Source organism: Ursus americanus, chromosome 8 (assembly GCF_024610735.1).
Source record: "Ursus americanus isolate L20-20 chromosome 8, mUrsAme1.1.p, whole genome shotgun sequence".
Taxonomy (NCBI): Eukaryota; Metazoa; Chordata; class Mammalia; order Carnivora; family Ursidae; genus Ursus; species Ursus americanus.
The window spans coordinates 78402072-78416514 of record NC_142134.1 but is presented as its reverse complement, the minus strand read 5'-3'; the positions used below and the strand labels follow the sequence as shown (position 1 = coordinate 78416514).

The following is a 14443-nucleotide window of genomic DNA, read 5'->3' as shown; positions in this document are numbered from 1 at the left end:
TGACAGAAGCTACCAACGGGGTTGGCCCACGAGCAGCCACCTCTTTGCGGGCTGTGGTGTAAGCAATGTCCTAAAAACTGTTAGGATACATCACAGCCAAGTGATCTTCAGTACCTTCCCTCAAAGATGGAAAAACAAATCCCCCCCCCCCCCCCCGCCCCGTGCCCGGCCTTAAGCTTGTGAGCAGAGCGCACCCCGGTCTCAGCCAGACCTGGATTTGACTCCTCGCTTGGCCACTTAGGAGCAGCGTCGCCTCTGGAAATGACTGAATTTCTCTGAACTTGGGATGTGACGTATGTCTATCAGCACCTCACAGTCGTAGCAGAGACCGAGCGAGGTGACGTGCCCTGGCTCTGCCCGGGTCCCTCTCTACGCCCTCCCAGCCTCTGGTCCAGCAGGCCTGCCTCTCTCCTCTCATTTCCCCGGCGGCTCCCAGCGTCTGTGCTCCTGCCAGACAGACCACACTTGTCACTCTCCCCGGCTTGTCGGCATCCAGTCATGCTCCACTGTGCGCCTGGGAGGCCCCCCTCTCCTCCTCTGCACCTCACTTCCCTGCCCTCCTGCACTCTGCCCGCTGCACATCCCAGAACATCAGACTCTTCTCTGTCACTCGGGGACGGTGACAATGTCTGCTTCAGGATGTGACTGTAAGGAGAAGGGGTTAATTCACGGAAAGCCTGACCCGAAGAAGTGTTCCCCGTGTCTGTAGTGACTTTGTTGCTTGTGTTTAGTGCCTGTGTGTGTGTCGTATGGAGCACAGGTGATGGCCCCAGGGGAGAGGTGGCGTCCTGCTCGCTCCCCAGGGGAGCAGGTGCAGGCAACCCCTCAGCCTCGGCCTCCTGCTCTGGGCATCGCAGCCTGTGAGGTCTCCTCCACCCGCCTCGGGGCTCCCTGTGGGGTCCGGGGGCGGGCTGTGAGGGCGACAAGCTGCTGTGCCAGGGTAGGGTTGGTCGCAGGACCTTCACTGTGGTATCATCTCGGTTGTTTCTGTGATGCTGTCTTTGTGAGCCTAATAATTTATCATTGCATAAAAATAAAATGAAGGTGTTGAGGATTTTTAAAATAAAAATCCTAGTGGTTCCATAACCTCAGTGTTCACTTCTCCTCTCCTTTACATTTTTTCGAGGGCTCCACATGTTGAGAAATGAAGCACATTATAGCACTTGAGGGCTAAATTCTGACCCCTGTAACAGGTGGAGGCAGGGCTGGAGGACAGGCTTCGGTTGACCAGGTGGCCCTACTCTCTGACCCGCAGAGCAGGATGGGCTTAGTCCCCCACTGGCCATTGCAGGCTGGTGCCCCCAGCCAGCAGCCCACTGCCGCGGGTCAGTCCCTCCCATCAGGTGGGGTGCACTGCCCTGTAAGGAGGGGCGAGGAGAGGCCCCCCCCCAATTTCAGGGAGGGTGCCTTGCTCGCGGACTGAAACGTCAGGGGTGGGTGGTGAGTGTGAGCTTCCCCTGAGGGTCTCTCGTGTTGTTCTCCACACTCCTAGGGCTTCTCATGAATCTGCAGATCGGGAGTGGTCCCCTGGGGAAGGAGACCAGCCTTGGTCAGGACTCAGGCGAGCCCTGCTCCCCCAAACCACACACCCTTTGCCCCTGTGTGGGCCCCTCTGGGACTGCTGGTGGGTAGAAGAGGTCGTTTTTCTGTCCTGGGAAGGCTTTGACTCGGAGCATTGCATTATCCAATAACTCAAGGGTACTCTGTACCCAAGGCTGGGAATTCTCTCTGATTCTGGTACCCATTCGATCAAGTCCTGCCACGCTAGTCCAAGGGGCTAGTCCACAGGGTGGGTCACGAGTGTTGCAGGGCCCTTAGGGGACAACACTGAGTTCATTTGTATAAAGATTCTCCTGCAGCGGACTGCCAACACCTCCCTTTTGCAAATTCTCAGGCAGAAATGAAAATCTTAGGAAAGAATCCCCTACAAATTGGAACCCAGATATAGTCATGTCCAAAAGGAATTAAAATCTGAGATCAGCATGTTTGTCCTTGTAAGCTTGAAGTCCAAAGTCCAACATTCTCAAATTAAGTCAATATTCCCCACACCCTCTTCCCAATACTTTATTCTATCCAGCGCCCCCCCCCAGGGGTTTGTAGCTGTCCAGAGGGAGTTGGGGTCCCTTCAGCAGTATCCTGTGTCTGTCCCAACAATGGAAGACAACTGGCAATAAGAAGGAATGATGGGTAGTAAGGAGGGTACGCGTATTGCGTGGTGCACTGGGTGTTATACGCAACTAATGAATCATCAAACTTTACATCAAAAACCAGGGGTATACTGTATGGTGACTAACATAATATAATAAAAAAAAAAAAAGAAGGAATGAAGTACTGATTCATGCACGACATGGAAGAAACTCAAAAGACATCTGTTCAGTGAAAGAAATCAAACCCAAGCTACACACATTATATGATTCTGTTTCTATGAGATGTCCAGAAAGACAAATTATTATCACCACCACCCCCAAAATCAGATTAGCGGTTGCCCAGGCCTTGGGGTGGCAGTGGAGAGTGACTGCCTTTCTTGTTCAGGTGATGGAAATGTTCCAAAATCAGATTGTGGTGTGGTCACACAACTCTAAATACACAAAATCCCTTGATGTGCACACTTAAAACGGGTGAACTGGGTGATATGTAAGTTTTATCTCTAGGTTGTTAAAACAACGTGTGCTTTCTCTCTGAGCAGTGGGAGACTCCTTCTCGGTCAGCTACACAGCCTCCGTCAAGGCCGGAGAAGTGGGGAGCGGAGAGGTCCTGATGCTTCCTGCCCAGCTCACCTTTCAGAGCTCAGCACTGGTATGTCCTCCTTACTTTGGTTTCTGTGTCCTCACTGTTGTTTTAGGAGCTGTGACACTTAGAGCACAGTATCTGCTAGTTCGTTCGTTCGTTCGTTCCTTCCTTCCTTCCTTCCTTCCTTCCTTCCTTCCTTCCTCCCTTCCTCCCTTCCTCCCTTCCTCCCTTCCTCCCTTCCTCCCTCCCTTCCTTCCTTCCTTCCTTCCTTCCTTCCTTCCTTCCTTCCTTCCTTCCTTCCGTAGTACAGAATTCTAGATGAGTGAGTGGGCCCTGGAATCTCACACACTTTGCTGTGAACCCAGCTCTCCTAACATCTCAGCGGGACCTCGAGTAATTACTTAACTCCCGTGGGTCTGACACAGGGTTATAATAAAGATAAGCGATCAGTAGTTTTCAGTTCTTTTCACTGTGTCTCGCATAAAATAAGCACTCAACCAGTAGTTTCTGTCTGTATGAGTTTGCTATGAGCTGCCTTGACAAAGTCCCCCAGACTAGAAATCTGTTTTCATGACCCTGGAGGCTGGAAGTTCGAGATCAGGGTGTGGGCAGGGTTGGTTTTTCCTGAGCCTCCCTCCTTGGTGCGTGGACAGCATCCTCTCCCTGTGTCCTCTGTGCCTGTGTCCTGATCCCCTCTTACAAGGACCCCAGTCAGATTGTATCAGGGCCACCGTAATGGCCTCATTTTAGGTAACTCACCTCTGTAAAGTCCCCACCTCCAAATACTGTCACCTTGTGAGGTGCTGGGGACCAGGCTTCAGCATGTGGATTCTGAGCGGACACTTTTCAGCCTGTAACACCATTGCTGTTCGTCTCTTCACGTTTCGTTCACCTTTTAATCTGCGCGTGCGGTGAACGTGGTTCCTTGTGTGTCATGCCTGGCACCCTGTGCATTCTGGGGACACAGGAGAAGACTCCGTCCTTGTCCTCACGTTGCTCATGCTCTAGTTACTTTGGTCATTTTGTTCTGAATTCAGCCTCTGGAGGTAGAAGCTTTCACTAGACGGGGAAAGTGGGGCTCAGAGCGTGACTGCCCAGGTCCCACGACAGATTCCTAATCAGACCGCCCGGCTGCCAGCTCCTTTCACCCAAGGCTCAAGGACCTGTGTGTGGTGTTGCTGCCACAATAAGGGAAAATAGATAAAATGAGATAAAAAGAAAGATTCCAAAAAGCTAAAGACCAGGTACAAGGAAACTATTAAATCAAACTGTCAGAAGAGACAAATGTCTTAGAAAATAATTAGGTACAAAGTCAGGAACAGAGGACAAAGGATACAAAAATAGAGATAAAATCACCCAGAAGAAATACCATCCTAATTTCGGAGGACAGGAAACCAAGTGAGTTAAAATCAGAAGGGGAGAAGGCAGCAGTCAGAAACCAACCATGGAAACTCAGCCTCAACAGAGGCGAAAGCCTCCACCTCTTCCTGCCGGAGTGCTGGGACCTCAAGCCCCTGAAAGTACCTGGGGAAGGCGGGTGGGGGGATGAAGGGGGGATAGAGGTGCGGAATAGAGCGTCCCTACTCACTGCAGGGCCACCGTCTGTTCCTTTGCTTGGGGCCTCGTCTGTCTGTCACACTGACTTTATTTCCCTAGGAAACCCCCACCCCCACTAGACCAGGGACCTCATTTTTCCCATTGACACCTGTGTTCTCCATGCCGAAAATAGAGCCATGCGCAGTAAATGCTCAGTAAATATTTGTTGAATAAATGAATGAACAAATCAGTAAACTAATAAATCTTGGGGAGGTTTTAGTTTTTAACTTCTGTGAAGCTCGGGTTTTTCATCTCTGAGACGATGATTCTAGCTGCGTCTCCATTATTACGGAAACGTCCTGCCCGCCTCGCATAGGCATCCCTGCATTTCGCTTGGCCCGTGTTTTCTGACTTCAGGCCATGATCTAAAACATGTTTCGCAAGCCTTGAAATTTCTGCGGGGGTGAGGATTGACGTTTTGCAAAGAGATGAAGTCAAGGTTCATCATACACATGCAGTTTCTCTCTGCTTAGACCTTGGGTGTCAGAAAACACAGGGAGGAGGGGCCCAGAGGGAGAGGAGGGAATTGAACAACGTGATCGAGCATGGGCTTCTGAGCGCAACCTCGGGCATCCAGGTCTGCACCCGGAAACTCACAGGGTGTCCTGAATACCCCTGAACAGGTGCAGTTCAGGGATGGGAGGAGACGGGTGATCGCTTCATACATGTCTTTTCTTTAAAGACTCATGTTTTTAAAAAATTCCCTTTTCTCTCTAAACAAGGGCCTCGTAGTGTTTTTATTTCCTTTTAAAGCCTCCATTAGGCTGTCCCACTGGCCCATGACGGGTTTGGGCTGCCCCAGTGCTGCTATGGTAACAACTGTGGGGTGCAGGCCGGGGCTCCAGCTTGGATGGACGGCAGCTGGGATGGAATGACATGAGGGTTGCCTCGCTCCCTGGAGTTCACACTCCAAGCCTTGAGGCCGGGTTATGCACACCGACACCACCACCACCACCGACCTTAGCCAACAGCGGGAATACTTTTAGGGCTCACTTCGTGTGCCAGGCACACTTCCAGATTCTAGATTGGCTAATTTAATACTCACAGCAACCGTATCGAGTTGAATAGGATTCCCATTTTACAGATGGGAAAACGGAGGCACAGAGAAGTCAATGCCTTGCCTGCAGTCAGACTGCTCGTGAGCAGTGGGGCCAGGTGTGGGCCCAGGCAGGCCCTGGCTCTAACCACTGCCCTGTACTGCCTTTTAGTTTCAAGATCTTCTGCCTGTGTCCCCGGGACAAAGTGTGTTCTCGCGGCGCGTCTTCTCAGATGCTTTGCACTTGGACACATAGCTGGCCTAACACCCTTCTGTTTCCTGTAGAGCAGAGGAGTTTTAAAAGCACGAGGAGCAGACCCATGGGGTGCTGGGGGTGGGGCACATCACATGGGAGGTGTCTGCACCTTTCCTGAAAGAACCGTGCTGGTGAGGACGAGCGGCTGGCTGCTCTGTCACCGGGCTGCTGAGCTTTGGAGCGGGTCCTCAGCCCCTGTCCGGCCTGACCCTAACCCCTGGCGTTTCACTGGAGGGCACACGGCCCCTGCTTTCTCGCCAATTGGGGAAACTGGTGTTTGGATTCTCACAAACATCCGGGAGAGAAGGAGGCTCTGCAGGTCCACAGACCTTTCCCCCTGGAGGGACTTTCAGACCTCACAAGCCCCGGCCCCCAACAGTCAAGGGCCTGCGTTTCTCCAGACACGAGGGTTGTAAATACACCAAATGACACCCTCTGTGTCAGACCCCAACACCTGCTGATGAAAGTGTTTTCTCTTTTCTTTTTCTAGAACAGAACCCAGCTAAAAGCCCTTTTCACCATAACAGCAGAAGAAAGGATAAAGGTAAGAATAAAAACTTGAGCTGGACAGTCCCCTGATGCTCCCCAGTGTGTCTTTTCCTGCCTCTGGTGTGTAGGTATCTGGCTGTCCTCAGAGCCGAGGGGAGGGGGCAGCTGTTGGCCTTGGCAGCCCAAACCACTGTGTGGCGTGGGGTCCCCCAGTGTGGCCAGAGACTTTGGGCAAGTTCCCTGGATGGCCCCTCCGTCTGGGCAAGGAGGTGTGTCCTCACCTTGTAACCGCACTTTGCTTCAATCCCTGCTGGGGCCAGACGTTAAGCAATTGACATACGCTGAATTATGTGGTCTTCACCGCAATCCTGGGGGATAGATTTTATTTTAAAATCACCTTCATTTAATAGATGGGGAAACTGAGGCACATATAGGTCAAGTCATTTGCCCAAGGTCACCCAGCTAGTGTGTCAGGGTCCCCAGGACCACTCCCAGGCTCAGCGATTCACTAGGAGGACACACAGGACTTTGCATAGTCCTACTCATGGCTGATTTATTACCGAGAAGGATGCAGAGTAAAATCCACAAAGGGCAGAGATGCACGGGGCGAAGTCTGGAGGACACCAGGCACCAGCTTCCAGAGTCCTTCCCCAGTGGAGGCACACCGGATGCACGGAGTTCTCCAGCAATGAGTGTGACAGCACATGTGAAGTGTCGTCACCAGGGAGGCTCATCGGAGACCAGCACCAGGGTTCTTACTGCGGGCTGGGCACACAGCATCCTCTGTGGGGCACATACCATGGTTCCAGACTCCCAGGAGGACTGTGTTCTGCATAAACCACGTTGTTTGCATGACAGCTTAGGTGCAGTGAGCCACTCTTACCAGGGAATGATGGGAGCCCTCCCAAAATCCAAGTTTCTAGATGCCAGTCAAGGCCCCGCCTCGCGCACTGGCCTCTCAGAGGATAGCAGTCTCAGGCGTGCTGTGTGTGTGCTTTTCTCTTAGGGATTGGTACCAGGATTTGAACACAGGCACTTTGGCTCCAGAGGCCTGTTGCTGGGCAGTGGGCCACACTCCCTCCTGGGGAGCTGAATCCCTGCCCTGAAGAGATGGAAACAACATCCAAGTCTGGCTATAGCAAGGGGAGAGTTTATGGGGGGTGCAGGGGATTCAGGAAGTCAGGTGCCAGCAATCCTCCTGGATGGTCTGTGTGCTCCTGGAGGGTGGGGCCATGTCCGCTTCGTCCTTGCGCCCCACTCTGTGCCTTACATTCTGGCTGGCACTCGGTAGGTAAATGTCCATCAATGCCGGTGATTGCCGCTCGGTGGAGCAGGCGTCTGGTCGCTGTGTGATTGTAATAGAAGTCAGAGAACCTTCACTTAATTGATGTTTATGAGCCCTTCCTCCGTGCCCCAGACCCTCTCATGTGGATGGAGACGAGCCGCACCCCGCTCTTCGGGGCAGCCTCCAGCTCACACGTTGTCTTCAAGGGCGACGGGAGTAGGTACTTGCTGTGGGGTGTAGACCCCTGGGCGCACGGTTTGGCAGTGGAGCACTGGGTTGGATTTCAGCCCTACAGCCCCTGGCCCAGGTGACCCTGCACTGTGGACCCCGTTCAGGGAGATCACCACTGAGCCGGAAGGTGAGGTCTATAAATGTGACAGCGTCCCCTACAGTGTTGTGGGGACAGCAGGTTCTTGGACCAAAGGCCTAGCTTTGAATCCCTGCCTGCCCACTGATTGTATGTGACTGTGGGTATGTTCCTTACCTCCCTGGGCCTCAGTTTCCTAGCTGTGAAATGAGTGGTAATAGTACCCACTTCACAGGGTAGTCGTCAAAGTAAATGGATTGATGTGTGTAAAGCACTGGGCACAGTGCCTGGCCTTTTGTAAGTGCTCAGTAAACATCAGCCGCTGTCTTTGCTATTGTTATACGCACATGCAGACACCACCCCTCTGCAGGTGCTCTGTGGTAAGTGTGAATTGTGACCCCATCTGCTCCTTTGTTTTCTGTTACATTCCTGAGGGTGAAACTGGCAGGTGTCAGCCAAGGAAAGCAAGGCCCTAGGAAATTGCTTCCCATTTCGTATCATGAAGTCCTCTTGCCCTTTCTGTCTGCTGCATGAAGTGTCTGGGAGGAAAAAATCACACTGTACGTGCTTGACATTGGTGTTCAGATTGTGCTGGGGCTCCCCACAGCTTCTTGTGTTGATCCCATGTGCCCTCAAAAGGGCCGGGCGCCAGGGCAGGGACCCGGAGAACAAGGATCTCGGATATAATCAAGAGAGAGACATTGAAACCAACTGTTACCTCCCCCAAATTCATGTAGAACCAGTTCCAATAATAATTTTAATAGGATTTGGGGGGAGATACGTGATTAAATTAATCAGAGTTTCATCTGAAAATATAGATTTCCAAAATCAGATGAAAACATTGTGACAATGAAGAGGAATGTGGGAGGATTTGCCCTAGAAGATGTTAAAGAATTATAAAGCTTCATTACTGTAGTATGCAACTCAAGAAAAGCCAGACCAATGGGACAGAATAGAGCACGTACACAGACGTCCGTAGAATAAAGTAGTATTTCAGATCAATGGGGAAAGGATGTTATCATTCATAAATTGGTGGGCAACTGGCTGGGTCTTTTGGAAGAAAAATAAAAATGAATTCCCTCATCAGATTAAAATCTCAGTAAAACGATTTCTAAAAGGTAAATATAGGTTAGTATCATATGCTATGAAGAAAACCACGAAGGAATAACATGGATTTGAGTACACAAATAGTCAAAAATTCTACATTTAAAAACAGCATTAAGAAAGATAAGTGACAAATTTGGGGAAATACTTGTAACAGACATAAAAAAGGATTAGCAACTTTGATATATAAAGAGCTTCTATTAATAAGCAAAAAAAAAGCGTCGGTAGATAGCTATATGCAACATGAGCATTTCTCAAGTACAGGAATTTACAGTGTATACCCTTGAGCACGGTGGAGGGAGCGTGTAACTGTGGGCAGAGTCACATGGTGTTGACTTGCATTCAGGACGGGAGGTGTGCAATCACACATCACCACGTCTACCTTCTCTGTGTCACCTCTTGTGTGGATTACTGCACCAGCCTACCTGTCCATCCCTGCTCTCCTCTAGCCCATCATCCTCACTGTAGTGATCTTTCTAAAGCACAGACCTGCTTGTTTTTCCCTTTCTGGAGGGACTCCCTCTTGCCTGCTGGATTAAGCTTAGTTACCTGAGGTTAATATGCAGGAGCCATCAGAGAAATTGGCCTGTGCTAATCTCCTGGTGCTGCTGGGTCCCTGTGTTTTCCACACTGCTCCAGTTTTGCATATGCTCTTCTTTTCCTACTTGTGCTTTGGACAACATCCCACAGGAGTCTGACCAACTTCTGTATCTCTGTGATTCCTGAACCTACCCCAGGTGTGTTGGTCGCACCCTTGGCTGGGATCCCCTGACACTGGGACATCTGATACACCTTGTCACTCTGTGACATTGAGATTGGTCTCCTGTTTGGCATTTAATACATTTTTGTGACGTCAGAATAGAATTTTTGCCCTGGGAGAGACTTTACAGATGATTTAGTTTCGCTTTCTCATTTGAGAGTGAAAAAAATCAGGTGTGGAGAGGCTGTGGGAACTGGCCAAGGTCCTGAAGCTTGATGGCTACATTAAGGAACAGAGTCGTGCTGTGCAATTAATTCTCAAATCCACTTCTTCACTAGACTAGTACCTTAGCAAAGCTCCATTAATAAGTGTGTTTCCCTCACTCTTTTCAGAATTGTCAGCTGGGAAGCGCAGAGACTCTCCATCCTCAAGGGCTGTGGGACAAATGTCCACAAGTCACTGACCCCCTCTGCTTCTTGGATCTTTAGCTCAAAGTGAAGGATTTCAACTAAATTACTCCTGAAATCTCTTCCAGAGAAATTCTGTATGGTCTTCTCTTTTCTCCAGACTTTTTCTGTCTTTTGGGGGTAGGCAGGTAGGATTTAATATCTGTCCATTGTGGACATTTAGAGGAAACGCCCCCTCTATATCACACAAACAGAGAAAGTTGGAAGAATAAAATAAAATTACCTCATAATCCTACCACCGGAGGACCATTGCTAACATGATGGCTTCTTGCTTCTATAAGTCTATGAATTTATTCATTACATAATTGAAGTCAAACTGTATAAACAACTCCTCCTCATGCTTTTGTAACTTACTGTTGGATTATAAACATTGAAAGCATTCCTTTTGAAAGGCCTTTTTTTTGATCCAACATTGCTTTTCATAAATGCAGTGATAGAACTCATCAAAGGAATCTGCTCTCAGCTAATATGTGCTTAAAGAGATGGTACTAGCTCATGATTCTTTGGCAGAGACAAGCAGGAAAGTTAGGGCCTGGGGATGAGGAGGCTGCTTCTCTTTCCTTATTCTTTCGTTAATGAAGTTTACGGTAAATAAGCTCTTTGAAATCTGTACTTATAATCATTATCAGTGAAATTTGGCTGCAGGATTTCTGGAGGAAATCTCAAAAGTATGATTAACTTGGGGCTGATTTCTAGTGCTCTAAGGGCTTATATTTCTGCACCTGTCACTGTGGTAGAGGGCCCCACCAGCACCCAGCCTCCCAAGTGAGGCATCCAGGGACATTTTTGACCCCTATCTCTGGCATCCCACACATTCATTCTGTGCTCAGTCACTGTATCCTGTGGCTTGTCTCCTAAATATTCCCCTAATTTCTGCCCTTCCCTCCACCTGCAGGAAGTAGTAGTAATAGCAGCTCAGATTTACTGACTGATCTCTGTGCTGCATCTCCAGCCAGTAGGCCCCATTTGGTGTGTGCAGTAAAGTACACATACATGAAATTTACCATTATTGACATTTAGTATGTTCAGTGTTGAGCAGACAGCACCACTGTCTAGATCTGGAACATTATCATCACCCCAAAAGGGAGCTCTGTACCCATTGAGCAGTTGTTCTCCATTCTCCCCTCCACCCCCAGCCCCTGGCAACCACTAATCTGCCATCTGTCTCTATAGATTTGCCTGTTCCGGCCATTCCATTCATGTGGCCTTTTGTGTCCAGCTTCTTTCCTTAGCATGGTATTTTTGAGGTCCATCCATGTTGCCATGTTTATTGGTACTTCATTCCTTTTTATGGCTGAATCCTATTCCTTGTATGGGTGGGCCACATTTTCTTTAAATCTTCATCAGGTGGTGGACCTCTGGGCTTTCCCCATCTTCTGGCTATTGTGAATAGTGCACCTGTGAATATTCAGGGACAGATTTTTGCTTGAACACCTGCTTTCCATTCTTTGGGGTATACACGCAGGAATAGATTGCTGCATTGTATGGTAATTCTGTGTTTAACTTAGCAAGGAACCATAGGCACTATTTTAACCCTCATTTTACAGATGGGGAATTGCAGCTTACAGTAGGGGAGGCCCAGGGCCCCACAGTGTGGAAGGGGGTAGAACTGAGAGCTGAATCCCCAGCTAGGGCCTCGGTCTTTACTAGCATGTTCTCCTGCTTCCTGCAGCCTTGTTTCATGTCCTCATCCTCTCTTCCTTGGCTGTCACATCCAGTTTGTCCTCCAGGCTGATGTCACATAGTAGCCAGATTTAACTTTCTAAAATACTGATCTGACCATGTTACTTCCTGGCTTAAAACCCTGCATTGATGCTCCGAGAAGCCCTTAGGATGATGTTGAGAATCACTAACCTGCTCTTGAAGGCCCCATGGGACCTGGGCTGCATTTCTTCCACTTGCACATCCTGCTCAGCTCTTTTCTCTGCCTGGCTTGCCCTCCTCCCGGTTCATTCTCCCCTGCCCATGGGGCACCTCGTGGAAAGCCTCCTTTGTCCTTAGAGCTAGGTTAAGAGCTGTTCCTCTTCCCAGCCCCATTCCTCCAGGCTTCCCCAGCCTCACTCCAGTCACACCATGTCACTTCAGTGTGCTTACCTCTCTGTTTTTCTGCAGGATTATGAGGTCCTCAGAGCAGGGCCTGGATCTTGTTTCCCCCCTTGTCCTTCCAGCCCTGGGCTCACTGAATAAGCTAGATGGCAAGAAAGTTTACCACCACATCCAAACAGTGAGTCAGTCCTGGCAGCCCACTTCAGTAGAGAGTTTCAGCAAACACAGTTATAGCAAAGCTTGGTTTCTGTACATATGAAATGGATGTTAAGAATTTGGAGTTTAAAGTATTGTTTCAAAGACTAGAAAGGGAGTAAGGCCTGGCCTCTGGCAAAAGTTCAATAAAGATATTGATGGTTAAGAGTAGTTTTAAGGAATGGATTGTGGAAGCTTTTGGCCAGACACTGGGAGATTTTTAAAATCCTGCCCTACCAGTCAGTCCAGAAGAGTGAGCTGTTTACTCAGAATAGGAATCACAATGTTCACAGTGGCCCAAGACCCTGATGACCCAATGCAGGGCTCCTGGTAAAAGGCCAGGCCAGAGCCTGAGCCCCAGAGTGGCAGCTGTGGTATGAAGGCTACTAGCCCTGACAGCTGGGGGTGAATCCCAGGTTCACTGTTGACTAGCTGTGTGATCTTGGGCCATTTATTTAACTTCTTAATACTTTTGTATTCTAATTTGTAAAAATATAGACTAAAACAGTGCCCATTTTGTGGTATTATTGTAAGAATTAAATGAATTTATGCATGTAAAGCACTTGGAACCATCTCTGGTGCCTAGAGTCTGCTCAGTACATGTCAGCTATGATGATGGTGATCGTAATGGTACTGCTGATGGTGGTAGGGGTGGTGATGATGATGATGATGGTGAGAATGATGGTAGTGATGGTGCTGATGGTGAGAATGATGGTGAGGATGATGGTGTAGTCATGATGGTGATGGTCATGGTGAGGGTAATGATGGTGATAAAGGTGGTAATAATTATGTGGAGCCTCCCTCTTCCCATAAAGCTACATCTTGACATCTTACTCTCCTTTAGCCATTTACGTGGAGAGGAAAGTTGAAGAACAGAGGCATTTTGGGCAGGTCAGGGGAGCAAGACCTAGCTTAATTTAGCAACACTGATAAATGAAGATTGAAAGAAGAAAGTGAGAGTTGTGGGTGGACGTGCCCCAAGCAGGCAGTCTCTACCTACATGCACTTATCGCTTGGTATCAGACAGTAGGGATTGCAAGAGAGAAGGGAGAAAGATGGCAAGATTTGTAGAACTTGCCCTACCTTTAACCTCTTTCTAGATAACAGGCATTCATTCTTGCATCAGTGTCAGGTCCTGCTCCCATGGCCTGCCACATTGCCTGTACTCTCCAAAGTCTCTTGGCCATGTGAATGGCCAAAGGAGGGCAAGACCTCAGGCAGAGATTAGAGAAGGTGGGGGTGGGAAGAGGAAGACAAGCATGGTGGCCTGACCCAGCTGACCAGTTCTACTTCATGAAGTAGGAAAGGAGAAGACAGACAGAGGGAGACAATGACTCTGCCTGCATGTAATTCTTAGTCTTTGTTCCTGGTTCTCATCAATCAGGCAGGTAACTTCTATCATGGTGTGGGAAGTTGGGACTAAAAATGTTTTTAGACAACTACACAACTCCCTGGACAAAGGCAGTGTGATCTAATGGGAGGAGAACACGGACTTTGGAGTCAAGCAGGGCTAGCTCTGGTTTTTTAGCTATGGACTTTGATCATTTAATCTCTTTCCATCTACATTTACCTATCAATAGAATGGGGATAATACATCCCCCACAGGATTGCTGAAGATTGAATGATGCAAAGCATATGTCGTATCTTATTCTGGGGCTGCCAGAACAAATCATCACAAACTGTGGAGGATAACAGAATCTTATTCCGTCACAGTTCTGAAGGCTAGAAATCGGAAATTAAGGTGTTGGCAGAGCTGTGCTCCCTTTGGTGACTTTAGAGAAGAGGACTTGCCTCTTCCTAGCTTCTGGTGGCTCCTGGAAATCCTTCCTTGGTTGTACGTACATCACTCCAGTCACTGCCTCCATGGTCACATGACCCTCTCTGTGTGACTCTGTCTCCACATTTCCCTGTCCTTATAAAGAACATTCATTAGATTTAGGACCCACCTTAATCCAATATGAACTCAACTTAATTACGTTTGCAAAGACCTTATTTCCAAATATGGCCACTTAGGTACTGGGGCTTAAGACTTCATATCTTTTTGGAAGACACAATTAAACCTATTCCATGCACCTGGCCTAGGGTCTTGCATGTTGTTGGTGATCAGATGCCATTAATTCCCTCTATCTCCCCATTCTTCTTGCTAAAGCTGGAAAAAAAGAAAAAAAAAAAAGCATTTACCTTCTGTGGAAGAGGAATCTTGAAAACAAATTGCTAATCAATATCCCCTTT

The 14443-nt window shown here is 48.7% G+C and overlaps 1 protein-coding gene across 11 annotated transcripts in view; it reads left to right on the top strand.

Moving 5' to 3' along the window:
* The window catches only part of EVC2 (EvC ciliary complex subunit 2), a 140878-nt gene that overhangs the window by 16289 nt on the left and 110146 nt on the right, over positions 1 to 14443 (top strand). For all 11 annotated transcript variants that reach the window (XM_045771464.2, XM_087864283.1, XM_087864280.1 and 8 more), the window contains 2 exons: positions 2687 to 2796; positions 6109 to 6162. In XM_045771464.2, the coding sequence (XP_045627420.2) occupies positions 2687 to 2796; positions 6109 to 6162 (164 nt within the window). The remainder of the gene's footprint in view (positions 1 to 2686; positions 2797 to 6108; positions 6163 to 14443) is intronic.